Source organism: Onychomys torridus, chromosome 21 (assembly GCF_903995425.1).
Source record: "Onychomys torridus chromosome 21, mOncTor1.1, whole genome shotgun sequence".
NCBI classification, from domain to species: domain Eukaryota; kingdom Metazoa; phylum Chordata; class Mammalia; order Rodentia; family Cricetidae; genus Onychomys; species Onychomys torridus.
The window spans coordinates 8,925,898-8,943,836 of record NC_050463.1 but is presented as its reverse complement, the minus strand read 5'-3'; the positions used below and the strand labels follow the sequence as shown (position 1 = coordinate 8,943,836).

Genomic DNA, 17,939 nt, shown 5'->3' with positions numbered 1-17,939 from the left:
TCAGAGTTGTAACATTTGCATTAGGGAAGCCACTACCCCCACCCCACTCTTCATACCCCTGCCCAGGGGAACTCTTAACACAGAATTTGCATAAACAAATCTAAAACTTGACAGTAAATGTGAAAATGAAGTCAGTATAACTTTTCCAGAAGTTCATAACTCTTTACTCACTGAATCCAAACTTATATTGGATAAGATGTTGGAGAAAAATTTAAGATGTCTAATTTTACAAATTTGTTGTTGTTATTGTTTTATTTTGTTTTTGGTTATTTTTTGGGTTGTTTTTCCAACCTGGCTGTCCTGGAACTCACTATGTAGACCAGGTTAGCCTCAAACTCACAGATATCTGACTGCCTTTAAAGGCTGCCTGCCATAGCCCAGCAAAATTCATTAAAAAATAAAATAAAAAGTTATTTCTGTATGTGTGGTATGTAGTCTATGTGTGTTTGTGCATGAATGTGTGACCACAGAAGTTTGTCAGCTTGTGCCATCTCTTCTTTGGTTGGTTCGAAAAGTCAGTTTCTATCACTGTACCTTGAGCTTGCTGTTTCAGCATTGATGGTTGGTTGGGGAGCCCTAGAATGTGCCCCACCCAACTCCCAGTGCTAAGGTTACAGGTGCCTAGAGCCATACCCAGATTTTTTTTCTCCTCATGCTTAAACAACAAGTACTGTTTTTATTTATCTCCTTAGCACTGAGATAAAAATCTTTAGGGGTAAACAAATTTTCAAAATTGACTACTCAATAAAGTGAATTTTAAAAATCAGTCAAAAATTTACCCATAGCTGGTTATTGCCTACAGCCTTTATCCTAGCACTTGGAATCAGAAGCAATGAGTTGAGGGGGCCTCGTCCACATAGCAAATGCTGTTACTTAGTGAGGTCCTGTTTAAAAAAAAAAAAAAAAATTACATACACACAAAAACCCCAAAGCCTTACCCAAAGACTATACCTACCCCCCAAACAGTTTCAAATCCTGTAAACAAGGTTGATGAATTATTACATGCAGGAAATAAGGGAGGAATACAAAGAAAGAAAGAAAGAAAGAATTAGAACATGACTCACTGTGAGTGAAGCTATACACACACACACACACACACACACACACACACAGAGAGAGAGAGAGAGAGAGAGGGGGGGGGGAGATTGGCTAACTCAAAACAGCACAGACAGTAAGCAAAGTACTAAGTTTGGGAAGAAGATACATTCTTGAATGTATATTTCAAGAAGTGCTGAGCCTGAAGGAATTTGAATTTCTTTCACAAGGTTTCTTTACAATTTTTTAAAAGGTTTTTCTCAAGAAGGTTTCTCTGAATATCAGCCCTGGCTGTCCTGGAACTTGCTTTGTAAACCAGGTTGGCATCAAAGTCACAGAGCTCTGCCTGCCTCTTCCTACCAAGTGCTGGAATTAAAGGGCACAGTTTTGAAAAAAACGGGTGGAGAGGATGGGAAACAGATAATGGCAAAACTGGAAAAAACTCAGACACTGAAGTGCTGTCCTCTACTGTATCTGCTGTCACAAAAGCAAGCCTAGCAGCAGATTGGGGGAAGAATGAAAGGAAGAAGGTATTCCTCAAGGTCTTCTCTCTTCTCATCCTCCTCCCTCGTTGGGATCATGATGAGCTGAAGACATGGGTATTACACCAAATAAAGTTTTGCCTCCCAGACAGTAGGATTATGACACCTGAATTAGATAACAGGGAAAGAGCTAGTTCATGACCATAGCAATGTGGTAGAACACAAGATTAGGAAAGGTTTTATGCTAGCCTCAGTTGAGCACAGTTGAATTAATATAAAACTCATGCATACATACAAAACTGTTAAGATGCATATATACTTTTTCCACATACAAAAGTGCTAAAAGTAATGCAAGGAATTATTTTCTTCAGTGTCAGTAACAAGATATCCTGTAGGGGAGAGAATTTTGGACAAGAGTATAAGGATGGTCTCTGTGGGAGTCTGTGCTGTTAAGCTTCTTGATGTGGAGGATGAGCATGTGGAGTCAATCTGAATATAATTCATTAATAAATATATTTTCAGGGCTGGAGAGATGACTTAGCAGTTGAGAAAATCTATTACAACAATTAAAAGCATCCACATGATGGTTCATCTTAACTACTAACTAACTCCATCCTAACTCCAAGAGTTCCATCACCTAAATGTCACATGCACCAAGTACTCACATGGTGCACATACATACATGTAGGTAAAATGTTCATATACATATAATAAAATGATTTTTAAAAATTAAAAAGAATTATACATCTGAAGCCAGGTATGGTTATGTGGATCTGCAGTTCCAGCTGCTTAAGAAACTGAGTCAGTGAGATTGAGTGGACCCCAAGTTTGAAACCAACCTGAATAAAATGTTGAAACGATGTCCCAATAAAAATAACAGAAAGTACATTACTTTTATGTTCTTTCATAACTAATGCATTCATTCATAATAACTGTAACTACTGTGTGTACAGCCTACTTCTAAAACCCAGTGTAGCATAAAGTTATTTATAGGGATCAATAACGTGAAAGGAATGTTGGTGACATGGCTCAGTATGTAAAGCTGCCACCAATACTAACAGCTTGAGTCTAATCACCTACACTTATATGGTAGAAAGAGAGAACTGACTTCCAATTGTCCTCCAATTTTATATGTGTACTATAGGACATGTATGCACATTACACACAAAAAATAAAAAATAAAAAATATTTTTAATTATAAATACTTAATGTGGGAATATGTTGGGGAAAATGGTCAGCATAGTTTACCAACAAGGAAATTCAAACCAAAGTTATATTCAGATTCCATTTCATTCTTGTTACAGTGGCTATTATTTTAAAATGTAGTGATAAGAAATTCTAACCAAGATATAAGAAAAAGGAACAATTATAAATTATTAGTGAGAATGTCATCTAATACAGGCATTAAAAAAAAGCTCAAAATTGAACCACCCAACAAACCATCTTTGCTATATAAAGGAAAGTATCTAAACATACATAAGAAATGTGTGCACATTCATATTTATTGTAGCACTGCTCAATAATAGTTCAGATGTGGAATCATCCTAGATCTCATCAACATATGAACAAATGAAGAGAATATGATGTATGTACTATACTCTATGTGTATAGAAAGATAAAGACATCCAGTCATGAACACATACATACATACATACATACATACACACATACATACATACATACAATTGACTATTATTTTCCCATAAGGAAGAGCAAAATTTTTAAGCAAATGGATGATACTATGATGTCTCTAAGTGAAATCATCCAGACAAAAAAAAGTATCTTGTGCTTTTATTAATATGTGGAAAATACAATACAGGAACAATACAACAACAAGAAAAATCCATGGCAGTATTAGACTATTAGAAGACATTAGGATGTTTTGTGAAAGTAAGAAGAGATGATTGAATAAAACAGTAAATGGAAGGGTGTATATGGTGAAAGCACAATATGTCATAATGAAATCCATTAATATGTACAATAAATTCTGTTAATTTTAATAAATATATTTTGACTATTTTTGTTTGTTAAGTTTCTTATTTTTGTTCAATCTGGCTCAGAAAGTGGTAGGAAGTCAAAATTGGTCTCAAATTAGTTGGGAATTCTCCTACCTCAAATCCTGAGTGTTGGGATTATAGGCATGTGCCACAATATCTGGGTAATTTTATTAAATCTTTTATAAAATCTTTTATTTTAAACCTGAAATCCAAACCAAAGAAAAAACTTCAGTAATCTAAGCTTTGAAATCACAAAGGTGAAGAAACAAGAGTAATTCTAAATCAAACACAAGAAAATAATAATCATAGACGATATCTACAAAAATACAAGCCATGTCATCATGAAGAAAATCAACAAAATCAAGAGCTTATTGGTTGAAAAGATAATAAAACTGGTGATTTTTAGATACCAAACTAACCAAAAGGAAATAAAGCATATGAACTCCAAACATTGGTTTTAAAGAATTTAAAAAGCAGGAAAGACAGAAGGAAGGAAGAAAGGAGAGAAAGAAAGAAAGATAACAGCCCTACTCAACCAACAGACATTTTTTTGCTGGATTATTATTATTATTATTAAATTTTAAAATTTATTTTATATACCAACCACAGTTTCCCCTCTCTTCTCTTCTCCTATTTCCTCCCCCTACCTCCTTTCTACCTCTGCCCCATCAGCTCCTCAAAAAGGGTGAGGCATCCCATGGGAGTCAACAAAGCATAGCATATTGAATTGAGGTAGGAAAAAGCTCATTCCCCCCTGTATCAAGGCTGAAGTAGGCATGCTACCATAGGTAATACATTTCAGAAGGCCAGTTCATGTGACAGGGATAGATACTGGCCCCACTGCTATGGGCCCCACAAACAGACCAAGCTACACAACTATCACCCACATGCAGAGTGCTTTGGTTGATCCCATGCAGGCTTCCTAGCTGTTAGTCTAGAGTCCATGAGTACTTAGGGCTAGAGTCAGCTGTCTCTGTGGGTTTCTCCTCATGATCTTGACCTTGATTGCTCATATAATCGCTCTTCTCTCTCTTCAACAGGATTCCCATTGCTCAGCCCAGTCCTTGGCTGTAGATCTCTGCATCTGCTTCCATTAACTACTAGATATAGATTCTGTGATGATAATTAGGGTAGTTACCAATCTGATTACAGGAGAAGGTCAGTTCAGGCACCCTCTCCATGATTGCTGCAAGTATTAGCTGGGGTCATACTTATGGATTCCAGGGCGTTTCCTTGGTACCTGGTTTCTCCCTAACCCCATGATGGCGCCCTCTATCAAAATCTCTCTTTTGTTGCTCTCCTTCTCCATCCCTCCCTCAAACTCCACCATTCCTATCCCCAATATTCCCATCCCCCATCCCCTCCCTTTTACCACCCCACCCCCAGTTTATCCAGGGTGATTCCTATATCTCTCTTAGGGTCCTCCTTGTCACCTAGTTTCTCTAGGGCTGTCGATTATAGCCTGGTTATCCTTTGCTTTACATCTTCTATCCATTTATGTGAGTACATACCATGTTTGTCTTTCTGGGTCTGGGTTACCTCACTCAGGATGATTATATTTTTCTAACTCCATCCATTTTGATGTCATTGTTTTTTTTACCACTAAGTAATACTCCATTATGTAAATGTACCACATTTTCTTTATTCATTCTTTGGTTGAGGGGCATCTAGGTCATTTCCAGGTTCTGGCTATTACAAATAATGCTGCTATGAACATAGTTAAACAAGTGACCTTGTGGTATGACTGAGTATCCTGTGGATATATGCCCCAAAACAGTATAGCTGGGTCTTGATGGAAATTGATTCCCAATTTTTTGAGAAACTGCCATACTCATTTCCAAAGTGGCTATACAAGTTTACACTCCCACCAGCAGTGGGAATATTCTCCCTACTCCACATCATCTCCAACATAAGCTGTCATCAGTGTTTTTTATCTTAGCTATTCTGACAGTTATAAAATGGTATCTCAAAGTCTTTTTGATTTGCATTTTCCTGATGACTAAGGATGTTGAGCAATTCCTTAAATATCTTTTGGCCATTTGATATTCTTCTGTTGAGAGTTCTGTTTGGATCTGTACCCCATTTTTTAATTGGATTATTTGGTATTTTGATGTCTAGTTTCTTGAGTTCTTTATATATTTTGGAGATCAGCCTTCTGTCAGACATGGGATTGGTGAAGATCTTTTCCCATTCTGTAGAATGCCATTTTGTCTTATTGCTTGTGTCCTTTGCCTTACAGAAGCTTTTCAGTTTCAGGTGGTCCCATTTATTAATTATCAGTCTCAGTAGCTATGGTATTGGTGTTATATTCAGAAAGTCATCTCCTGTGCCAATGCATTCAATGCTATTTCCCAGTTTCTCTTCTATCAAGTTCAATGTAACTGGATTTATGTTGAGGTCTTTGGTTCACTTGGACTTGAGTTTTGTGAATGGTGATAGTTATGGATCTATTTGCATTCTTTTATGTGTCAACATCTAGGTATCCCCACACTGTTGAAGATGCTTTCTTTTTTCTATCGTGAAATTCTTTGTCAAAAATCAGATGTTCATAGGTGTGTGGATTTATGTCAGGTTCTTCAATTCGATTCCATTTATCCACATGCCTGTTTTTATGTCAATACCAAGATGTTTTTATTACTATAGCTCTACAGTCAGGTCAGGGATAGTGATGCCTCTGGAGGTTCCTTTATTATTCAGGATGTTTTGGCTATCCTGGGTTCTTTGTTTTTCCATATTAATTTGAGTATTGTTCTTTCACGATCTGTGAAGTATTGTGTTGAAATTTTAATGAAGACTGCCCTGAATCTGTAGATTACTTTTGGTAGGATTGCCATTTTTACTATGTTAATCCAACATATCCAAGAACATTGGAGATCTTTCCATTTTCTAATATCTTCTTCAATTTCTTTCTTCAAAGACTTAAAGTTCTTGTCATACAGGTCTTTTATTTATTGATTAGAGTTACCCCCAAGATATTCTATATTATTTGTGGCTATTGTAATGGGTGTTCACACAGACATTTTAAAGACCATTAGATAATTCCATTATTGCAAGAATTGCATGATCATGAATGTGATTTGGCTGAAGGCCACTAATTTCAAGAAAAACCTGGAAATGCTGACATAAAGATAGGCAATAAAAATAAGCAGATATATATAAATCTAAGATATTATAAAATAAACAATGAAGAAAATACATTGGTAAATACTTCCTGCAAGTATAGATTTTTAAATCCTTACAAAAACAATAAATTATGTATATGATTCATAAACATATTTCCCGTTTGCTAGTAATGTAATGTGAATCACAGGACTTGGGAAAACTGTGCTTACTGACATAGTTTATGGTAAATGGTACATTCAATAAAAATCAAAATGTAAGAAGCACAGGTTTAGGTATGAGGAGAGGGATTCATGGCTCCTCAATGTGCTGTCTGGAACACCCAAACTCCTAGAATGTGTATGTGTTCAGCAAACCAGAATTTTCTCATACACCATCAATAATCATGTTCTCATACATTTCTGGTGTATTTCCCATGACTAATTAGTTAATAGGCCCTTGATGATTAGCTCAGTCTGCTACCCTTACAAACGTGCAGGGTATGTTTTCATATTGCAATCCATTTTGTAATTGAAAATTAAAAAATAAACTTTACAGCCTTGGAGCTGGCAGGCAATTGCCACCAAGCCATACAACCTGGGTTTGTTCCCTGGGCCCTTCATGGTAGAAAGAATGATCTGACTCCCAAAAGAACACACACACACACACACACACACACACACACACACACACACACACATGCCTGCATGTGTCCTTGCAAGCCAGAGAGGGCACCAGATCTCATTACAGATGGTTGTGAGCCACCATGTGGTTGCTGGGAATTGAACTCAGGACCTCTGGAAGAGCAGTCAGTGCTCTTAACCACTGAGCCATCTCTCCAGCCCGTCTTTGGGATTTTTAACTACAGAAAAAGATTTGATCATAAAAGCTGGTGAGTTAAATAAATATGTAAATTTTAAAGGTAACTTGACTTCAATATTTGAATATAAGGATATGTTGCTTTGGAAAAGAGTCTCTGCTTTTGTTTCCACAGAAAACCATGGCTATGAATTTGTTCCAGATTAAGATACATCAGATTTGATCAGCCAAAACCACCTGAAAGGTCTCTGATGACACCATGGCCCAGATGATCCAACATCCAGAATGGTTTCAAGGCAACTGGCTCAGAGGTTTACCCTCATGGACTACTCCATAATCCTAAAATTTTCTTTGTGTGCCCATAAGATACAGCACCCCCCCCCAAGCAGGAAGTAGTAAGAAAAACTATGCCCAATTTCCCAAAATTATCAAGCTGGCTTTGGAGATGGAATTGGCTCACTCCTTCTCTAAACCCAGACATATTGCTAAAAAAAAAGGTTAAGAGATTTTTATGTCCCAAATCAGAACAGCCCTCTGGTGTGGGACATAAAAGAACCAATATTTTTATTTAAAGCAGGTTGATTATAAATGCCATCTCTTTCTAAAGAAGAAAAGGGGATATGATATAGATATAATAGGATGAAAGGGTAGATTAAGGAACTTAATTCTAAAGAGCAACAACTTGTTTAAAATGTTTTACATTGGCATAGATTTTAGTCTATTGATACAAACTTAAAGTTAATTTTGTTATACTGTGTGTATATTTCTACTCGTGTTTAAGGTATTATGTTTTTATAGCTCATTTTAAATTGTAATGAATAATTAAAATTAGATTAATAATTATTCATCTATGATAATCATACTCACAGCCATGTCAGTCAAGTCTTCTAGATATACATAGAGATATTTCAGATAGATAGGTAATCTTCAAATACTTCAAAGACCTACAGAATATGGCATTTAAAATACTCTTAAAATTTAGACTTTCTTGACAGTGAGACATGTCTGCTCCTGGAAACACCAATTTAATTCAGAGAGGAAGATGGACATTGAAGACACTTCATATGGAATTTATCTTCACCTTGGCAAAAATAGCCATTTGGGCAAGAAACTGTTCTTGCCTGGACTTCTTGATCAACTGGACATGCAGGACCCATAGAAAGTTGAACTTTGCTTGACAAAATGGTCCTTCAGGTTCCTGCTTCACAGAGGAAACTGCCAGGCATTCTACAGGACACTAAAAAAAAGTGACCAAGAGACTCTAGCCCTGTGGGCTGAAGACAAATGCCCCAACTTTACAAAGGAACATTAGGTGAGTGTGCAGGCTGCCAGCTGTCTCTGTCTACTCTTGCAAGACTCCCAAAAAATGCTTGCATCTTTCTCCTGGTTCTCAGATAATAATTATATCCTTCTGAGGTCTTTGATGTGGTTGAAGACTAGATAGTTATAATTTCCTCAGTTATGATAAAAGATAAGTTAGATATAAAACCTTAAACTCACAAATATAAGATATATAGGATATCTTCTTTAATATTGTAACTGTAATTCTTGCTTGATAATTGTTTTATTATCTAAAATTTTACTATAAAAGTTAAAACCTTGCTTAAAAAAAAAAAGAAAAGGGGAAGTGCTGTGGGATGTCAAATGTGTTGCTCTGATTGGTTAAAGTAAATAAAACACTGATTGGCCAGTGGCCAGACAGGAAGTATAGGCAGGACAAGAGAGAACAGAATTCTGGGAGGTGGAAGGCTGGGTCAGAGAGACGCTACCAGCCACCGCCATGATAAGATGTAAGGCCACAAGCCATGTGGCAAAGTATAGACTAACAGAAATGGGCTAAACGTAAGAGTAAGAGCTAGACAATGGTAGGCCTGAGCTAATGGCCAAGCAGTTTAAATAATATAAGTGTCTGTATGATTATTTTATATTTGGGTTGTGGGACTGCAGGGGCTTGGTGGAACCTGGAGAGAAGCTCTCCAACTAGAACTAGTGGTCCTGTGAGAGGCATTAAAAGGGAGAACATAGATGATCTCCACCAGTCATCTGCGGCAGAGAATTACTGCTTATGTAGCTCTAGGCTAAGTTTATGTAGCTTATTTATCTGGGTTTCTACCATTCCAGTCTCATTAATATAATAACAACATTCTTCCCTCAGAAAAAGGTATGTCCACCCTTTTCTGTCAGCAGGTTCAAGGCCTGTTGGTTTTGTAGAGCAACCTGTGCAAGGGAGGTTAACCACCTCTGGAGGGAGGATAAGGATGCTCCAGAAGCCTCAATTGCTACCTGAAGTTGCTTGGATAGGTGAGCTGTTGTTATGAGGGAATGACCCAGGACTCCTCCCACCAAACCTGCAGAGACCAGAGAGGTGGCAAGGGAAATTCTGGCCACAAGGGGCAAGAAGACAGCTCTTTTTTGCTTGGGCTGGGGGGTGTGCCATCCCAAGAACTCTACAGGGGTCCTGAGCATAAGTTGTGGGACCAGAGTGACAGGTAGGCAGAGCATGTCCTATGGGATAGGGATGGTCAAGTTTTTTGATAGAGTGCCATTGCAAGAAAAGAAAAGTTCAAGGGGAGCAAAAGGATGATTGGGTAATATGGTCTGGTTGTAAGAGGGAAAGGAAACACTGGAAACGCAAAAATCAAACTTGGAGCAACCTGACTCAAGAAACAAGGGTACTTCAGGGATGGAGTGGAAGCCATGGGAATTATCAGTGGTGGTGCAATTAAGGACCCAAGACAGGGGTACTATTATCAGGGGAGGATGTTGCAGGGCTGCACACAGGAAGCACGATGAGAGTTTCCCAATGCCAGTAACATTGAAACATAAGGCCTTCTCAGAGGAGGGAAAGCCAAGAAAATGGAGAATAGGGGAATGATAGTTGTGTCATTAAATTTTTTTCTTGTATAAGGATATTATGATGGACCATAGATTGTACTTGTACAAAAGAGTGCCCAATGTAGAGTCTGGAGCTAGGCCATGTGGCCGTTTAGGCCATGTACATGGCTCCTTCTACTGGACTAGTCCATTTTGAGTCCCACAGGTCCCAAACCAATAGGGAATATCCTGTAGATGCCTTATAAAATTTAGGGCCATTCCATTCTCTCCCAATTAGCTGTCCCTTAGCAGTAGGAATGGTATCATGAATTTTGCAGTAAGAATAGGGGCATCCTACAATTCTCTCCTTCAAATAAGTTTTGCAATTGTGAACAGTCTGATCATACAAAAAACAGATAGCAGGAGCCACCTTGCTATCTGGAAATTAGTAAAGTTGAGTAAAATGGGATTCTGTCATCCTTGCAAGAGGCAATCAGCGGTAGCCAACAGGTGGCCAAAGATCTGTGTTTTAGCATAATTAGTATAATTTTCAGTCAAATAAAAGCACCATGCAAATGGAGATGTGGCAACCACTCTCTGGTCCTGATAAGAAGGTACAGGCAATAGCAAGATCCAGAATATCCAGGAAAATTCTCCCAGTTTGTTCTTCATCAGCATCTTTAAAGAAGGAGAAGGAAAGAGAAACGACATCAGGGGCTATCCTTTTCCCTGGGTGATTGGTTAGAGTTGACTTCTTTAACTAATCTCTTGGGGAGCCAACGAGGGCCTCCCTCTGTTTGGTCATAGATGCATGCTGATCCTTGACTCCAAATTAGGACTGGGTCAGGCCCATTCTACTGGGAAGTTAAGGGGTCTCACCACATGATCAATGCTTGGTGGCTTTGAGTTTGTGGATGCCAAAAGCCATCCACTACAGACCTTTCATTCTTGTCCAAGATAAGGAAATTAAGGACAAAAAGGGCATGATGTAAAAGATTTTGGGGATTGCCTCTCATATCATATAGGTTTCCCCTCTTTAATTTATGAGGCATGGATTTTAGAGTCTGATGAGCACGTTCAACAGTGCCCTGGCCCTGGGCGTTGTAAGGAATGCCAGTGACATGCTTAATCTGAAATTGTTGGCAAAAAGATTGAAAATTTTTTCCAGTATATCCCAGGCCATTATCAGTTTTTATAACTTTAGGCTTTCCTAGGACAGAAAAGCATTGTAAAATATGGGAAATAACATTTTTGGAGGCCTCTCTGACTTGGAGAGAGGCAAATATAAAAACACTAAAGGTCTCAACTGTAACATGTATGTATTTAAGTTTGCCAAATTCAACTAAATGAGTAACATCCATTTACCAAATTTCACTGGGAACCAAGCCTGGGGGTTAACTCCCAGATGTTGAACTGGGAGGGAGATGGCACAGTCAGTGCAATTTTAACAATTCTCGGGCCTGTTCTCGGGTAAGCTTAAACAACAAACGAAGGGAATGAGCATTTAAATGGTGAAGAGAGTGTGCTTGTACTGTGGATATCACTATATAAATAAAATGCTGTTTGGCCAGTGGCCAGGCAGGAAGTATAGGCAGGACAAGAGAGAAGAGAATTCTGGGAGGTGGAAGGCTGGGGCAGAGAGACACTGCCAGCTGCTGCCATGACAAGGAAGATGTAAGGTACTGGTAAGCCACGAGCCACGTGGCAACTTATAGACTAACAGAAATGGGTTAATTTAAGATATAAGAATTCGATACCAAGAAGCCTGCCATGGCCATACAGTTTATAAGTAATATAAGCATCTGAGTGATTATTTTATACATGGGTTGTGGGACTGCGGGGGCTTGGTGGCACCTGGAGAGAAGCTCTCCAGCTACATGCCTGGGCAGCCTGAGAAAGGGATCCTGCAAGAACAGAAAAACTGATTGTGTGGCTGCATCAGCCAAGTCATTTCCCTCAGGCAATTTTAAATGGGACAGTAGATGGCCAATAAAAAAGCAGCCATGTCTAGCCATAATCAAGGATTGCAACTGAAGAAAAAGTAGAGCTACATTGGTAGAGGGTTTAATAAAGGGAACAGTTTCCAATAAGGGAACAGAATGGGCAACATAAGCACTATCAGTATACAAATTAAAGGGTTGAGAATGAAATAATCAAAAAACTTGAATGACTGCATAAAGTTCAACAAGCTGTGCTGAGGAATATTGGAAGAAGCAGGAGGAAGCCTTTCCATCCACAGCATAGGCAGCAATCCCATTGGCTGAGCCATCTGTAAATATCAGGGGAGCCTCCCTTATAGGTTGTGAGGCAGTTAATTTGTGGAAAACAAAGGGATGAAGTCTGGCAAACTGTAACAAAGGATCACTAGGATAATGGTTATCGATAGTACCAAGGAAGGTGGAGCAGGCAATGGGTCATTCATCATTTGTTTGAAGCAGCGAATCTAATTGTTCTCACATATAGGGGATGACTATGGAGACAGGATCTTTTACAAAGTATTGGCAACTTGTTTCTCTGCCCTTAATAATTAGCTTGGTCATTAAAGATGGATAAGTGGTCAGGACCTTTGAGGAAGAGGTGGGCAGGTGGACCCAGAGTAGATTACCTCTTTTTTCTTCTCTGATGGTTATTTGTTGCCAGAAGACTAGACATGGGGGGTTCAGGAATATTAATACTAACAGAATGACAGACAGAGGGTGGACGGGAGGACTCTTTTAGTGTTTTTTCTCCCTCTTTAATTAACTTGTAAACATCAGAGGAATGATTATAAGTTTTTAAGACATTATTAGTTAAATTCCAGAGGGAAAAGGTTTGAACAGAGACCTTTTCAGGACCAAAGGTCACCAACCTGTCACCAGCATTTTTCATCTATGGTTCCTTCTTGGGGAAACCAAGGACAGACATCTCTAATATAGTCAAGAAAAAATTTTAAGTCTTTCTTTTTGACCCTAGTTCCTTGTGTCGTGAGAGATTGTTTCAGTCCCGAAATAAATAAATCCTGTTTACTAAATGCTTGTCCCATGGTAAACTTACTGTGCGCCCATCACTATACAATTCCTCCAGATCTGTCTCACAGCTGGGTGTTTCTGTGGTGATCACTGACACAATCTTTGCTCATGGAGCCCTCTTCCACAGTAGTCCAACTCTTAGGCAGGCCTGCCCTGGTGTGTGTGACGACATTCACCACTCCTCCATGTCGTTGAGGCTCACACTGGGCGCCAGTTGTCCCAGCCAGCGGGATCTTCAGCAGACTCTAGAAGGGGGAATGGTGAATGAAAGGGACAAGAAACACAAAGATTGACAGCATGACAGTATTCTGATCAAGCTGCAATGTTTTATTTTCCTCAGGCAGGTTTTATAGTAAGCAGACCAGGAAACTTTCTTTGGGAAAAGATCAGGGGACTGTTGAGTTGGCAAGCAACCCAACCAAGCAACTCAACCACAAAACATTGTTACTAATGGTCAGTGTAGCAGAAAGATAAGGAAATGTTAAGTTATTTTCTAATAACTCAGGACTTACTCAGGCATGTCAAAAGTTTCTGGTAAGTGGCTCAATACTGGACAACAGAAACTTAACTCAGGCAGGCACTATGGCATGACTCTTACAATTGTCCCTGGCATTACATTGGTATACATTTTACGTTATTACAAATTTGAAGTTAATTTTGTTATACTGCTGTGGATATCGCTCTGTGTAAATAAAGATCTGATTGGACAGTGGCCAGGCAGGAAGTATAAGCGGGACAAGGGAGAAGAGAATTCTGGGAAGTAGAAGGCTGGGGGACACACCGCCAGCCACGGCCATGAAAAGCAACATGTAAAGACACTGGTAAGCCACAAGCCATGTGGCAAAGTATAGACTAACAGAAATGGGTTAATTTAAGATAGAAGAAGCAGATAACAAGAAGCCTGCCACGGCCATACAGTTTCTAAACAATGTAAGTTTCTGTGTGCTTTCTTGGTTGGGTCTGAGCGACTGTGGGACTGGCGGGTAAGAGAGATTTGTCCTGACTGGGCCAGGCAGGAAAACTCTAACTACACTATACTGTATATATATTTCTACTCTTGTTTAAAGTATGTTTGTGCAGCTCATTGGAAATTGTAATGTATAATTAAAAAATACAGATTAATAATTAGTCATCTATAATAATCAAACTTATGTTAATTAGATTTTCTAGATAGGCAGAGATTTATTTCAGCTGGATAGGTAATCTTCAAACATTTCAAAGACCTACAGAATATGGCATTTAAAGTGTTTCAAAAACAGACCTGGACAGTGAGACATTTTTCTTTCTAGCAGCATGGATTTAGTTCAAAGAAGATAATGGGCATCAAAGAAATTCCATATGGAGTTTTCTTTCCTTATGGCAAAAGTTTGTCATTTGTGTAAGAAATTGTTCTTAATTGGACTGCTTGACAAAATGTTGTATTGACTGGACTTTCAGGACCCATGGAAAAATGACCACTAAATTTTGCCAAAACAAGGCAAAAAAAGTTCATTCTGGTTTCTGCTTCACAGAGGATACTGCCAGATATTCAACAAGACACAGGGAGAAGCAATTGAAAAACTCTAGACCTAGAGACTGAAGATGGATGCCCCAATGCTGCAGAGGAACTTTGGTTGACTGTCCTGGCAGCCAGATCTGACTGTCATTCTAGATTTTTAGAAGTTACCTACAATGCTCTTCCTGTTTACTTAGGTATTATATCCTTCTGGGGTCTTTGATGTGGCTGAAGACTAGATAGTTATGATTTTCCTTGGTTATGACAAATTAAATATGAAACTTTAGACTCACAAATACAGGATAGATGATAAAATAATTTCTTTAATTTTGCAAAATACAAATATACTGGATATTATAACTGTAGTTTTTACTTGATAACTGTTTGTTATATATAATTTTTTACTGTATGAAAGATAAAACCTTTCTTTTTGATTAGACAGAAAAGGGGAAATGCTGGGGGATATCTTTCTGTGTGCTATGAATACATGTTGTTCCCATTGGTTAATAAATAAGCTGTTTTGGCCTATGGCAAGACAGCTTAGAGGCAGGTGGGAAATCCAAGAAGAAAGACAGGAAAGGGAAAGGCTGAGGTGGGTGAGAAACCAGTTGCTGCCAGAGGAGAAGCAACATGCTAGAAGACCAGTAATGCTATAGCTACGTGGCAACATGTAGATTTATAGAAATGGGTTGATTTAAGATGAAAGACTTAGCTAGCAAGAAGCCTGACCCATAGACCATGCAGTTATTATGTAATATAAGCCTCTGTGTGTTTACTTAGGACCTGACAGCTGCAGGATGTGAGTGGGAGAGATTTGTCCCAACCATGGACCCAAGAAGGACTGTAGAAACTTCCGACTACAGATAGGCCTCTAGCTACATGAGCTTTCTCAGTCAAAAAACTTTAGTTCCTGTCTCTTCATTGTAAGTAAACTGCAAAAGCCCTGGGTTTGGTGTCCTGGGTTTCAGCACCAAAATGTTAGTAAATTGATGGCTAAAGCTACAAGGAGACAGTTCAGCCCTAGAGGGTGAGGTATCCTGGACACCTCGAGCAGCAATTCCTGCTCCTCTCCTGGAGAGCCACAATCTCTGGCTCAGTTTTACCAGCTCTTTCTCGCACCCTGGTAGAGGCAGCTACTCTCCTGGACTCCTCATTCCCAAATAACCTCTTTCTCAAAAGAGTATTGAGTGAAGACCTCATTGACTGGTGAGCAGAAGAACCTTGGTGGGACATCCCATAGTGGACTGAGCAAGGAGGAGCTGAGCAGAAGAACCTTGCTGGGATGTCCCATAGTGGACTGGGTGAGAAAGTGCTGGTAACATTGAGCCAGAGATTGTGGCTCTCCAGGAGAGGAGCAGGAATTGCTGTGTCCTGCAGGGAGACCATACCCCATTACACCAGGTATATCCTGACTTTCCCCAAGAGTCAGGATACTCTGACCTTCCCGAAGAGTCAGGATACTCTTCCTTGCTGAAGCAATTCCAGGCCTGACTCTCCCAAGAAGTCAGAAAACCTTCCTTTCCAAGGTTGGGCTGTTTCTTTGCAGTCCCAGCCGTCACAGCTGTGCTAAACAGCTCCAGGTGTCCGGGACACCTTCAGGGCAGAGCTCTTATTCTAAGTAGCTCGAGGTGTCCAGGATACCTCACCCTCTAGGACTGAACTGTCTCCAGTTCAGCCATCACAGCTGTGCTAAACATCTTCAGGTGTCCAGTACACCTTCAGGGCAGAGCTCTTGTTCTAAGTAGCTTGAGGTGTCCAGGATACCTAACCCTCTAGGACTGAACTGTCTCCTTGCAGTTTCAGCCATCAATTTACTAACATTTTGGTGTCAAAACGTGGGACATCAAATCCAGAATTTTTGCAATTTACTTACATTGGTGCCGAAACCTAGCATAGACTCCCTTAGTGCCTGTGCTCTCCCTTTGTGGTGTGAGCCACACTAGGACTCTATCCCTCATCTCCAGTCCATCTGCAGTGGACTAAACTTCCAGCTCACCGATCCAACATTCCATCCAACAGCATTCCATCCAACAGCGGCAATTAAGTGTATTCCCCTCTTGGTCGGTGTAAATATTTCCCTGGGTCTGACGAAGTGACCATTGAGTGAGTGTCTGGGCACCCTTCTAGTACTCTTGGAAGCGGAGGTACCCCCAGCCATGGTCTTTAAGGCTATGGCTGGCCCTCTTCACCTGATCATATCTCCCATTCTCATAGCTGTAATCAGGCAGTCTTAAGCATCCCTTCCTGTGCTCTCTCATCTTCTCACAGAAGGAGCCACAAAAGTCTCCCTTTTTAGCCCTTTCCTCTGGATGAGTCCTTCCCCCAAGAGCTCGGTTTTCTCTCGCCCTCTCACTTCTACTGAAGCCCTGGTTCCAGGCACTTTCCTGGTACCAGAGTCTTTCCGTTGGCTTAGCTGGGCTAAGTAGGACCCCCATTGAGTTGGGTGATGACCCTCTGAATTGCTTGGTCCCTGGCTGGTCCTCTCTGAGTCAGGGGACACCAGTGACTACAGGTTCCTCTCATCCATAGGAACCCTGCACTCCATACCTTCTCATACCCCCTTGGGATGCCTCCTAGACAATCTCAAGCCTTTATACCTGACACTGATTTGAAAGGCCCTAAACTTGTTTGCTTCTGCAATAAACTTTGGCCCCATTATCCTTTAGATAATCAATCCTATTGGCCACATAAAGGCACACTAGATCCCAATATTATACGGGACCTTTACAAATATTGTGAGCGATTGGGGAAATGGAAAGAGGCCCTATATGTAAAAGCCTTTTCTTATCGTCGCTCCAAGCCTTCTCTCTGTGCCTCCTGTTCCCCCATCCAGCTATTACTAGCTATGAAGTCAGAACAGGATGAAACAATTTGTTTTGATCCAGCTAATGAGCCTTCACTGTATAAACCAAAGCCAACGCCCACATCTTCCTCTCTTCCAGTCCCTTCAGTTTCCCTTTCTCCCTCCTCAGAAACAGGTCAACCCTCCCTGGTACCCACTTTCAATACATCAGCAGCCTCTAGTCCTCCTGTTACTTGGTCCCGCTCTACCTTGGGACCTCCTATACCTCCTCATTCTAAACCAGCCCCAGTTCTCCCTTTGTGAGAGGTTGCTGGGGTGGATGATCTAGTCAGGGTAAATGTCCCCTTCTCATTATCTGAGCTCTCCCAAATAGAAAAAAGGTTGGGG

General features: G+C 39.9%; 1 protein-coding gene across 1 annotated transcript in view; it reads right to left on the bottom strand.

Moving 5' to 3' along the window:
• LOC118571469 (zinc finger protein 670-like) overlaps positions 1–16,907 on the bottom strand; it is a 24,581-nt gene extending 7,674 nt beyond the window's left edge. The window contains 2 exon segments of the mRNA XM_036170494.1: positions 13,350–13,499; positions 16,746–16,907. Coding sequence (XP_036026387.1) covers positions 13,350–13,499; positions 16,746–16,907 — 312 coding nt within the window.
• Between the last annotated feature and the right edge of the window lie 1,032 nt (positions 16,908–17,939).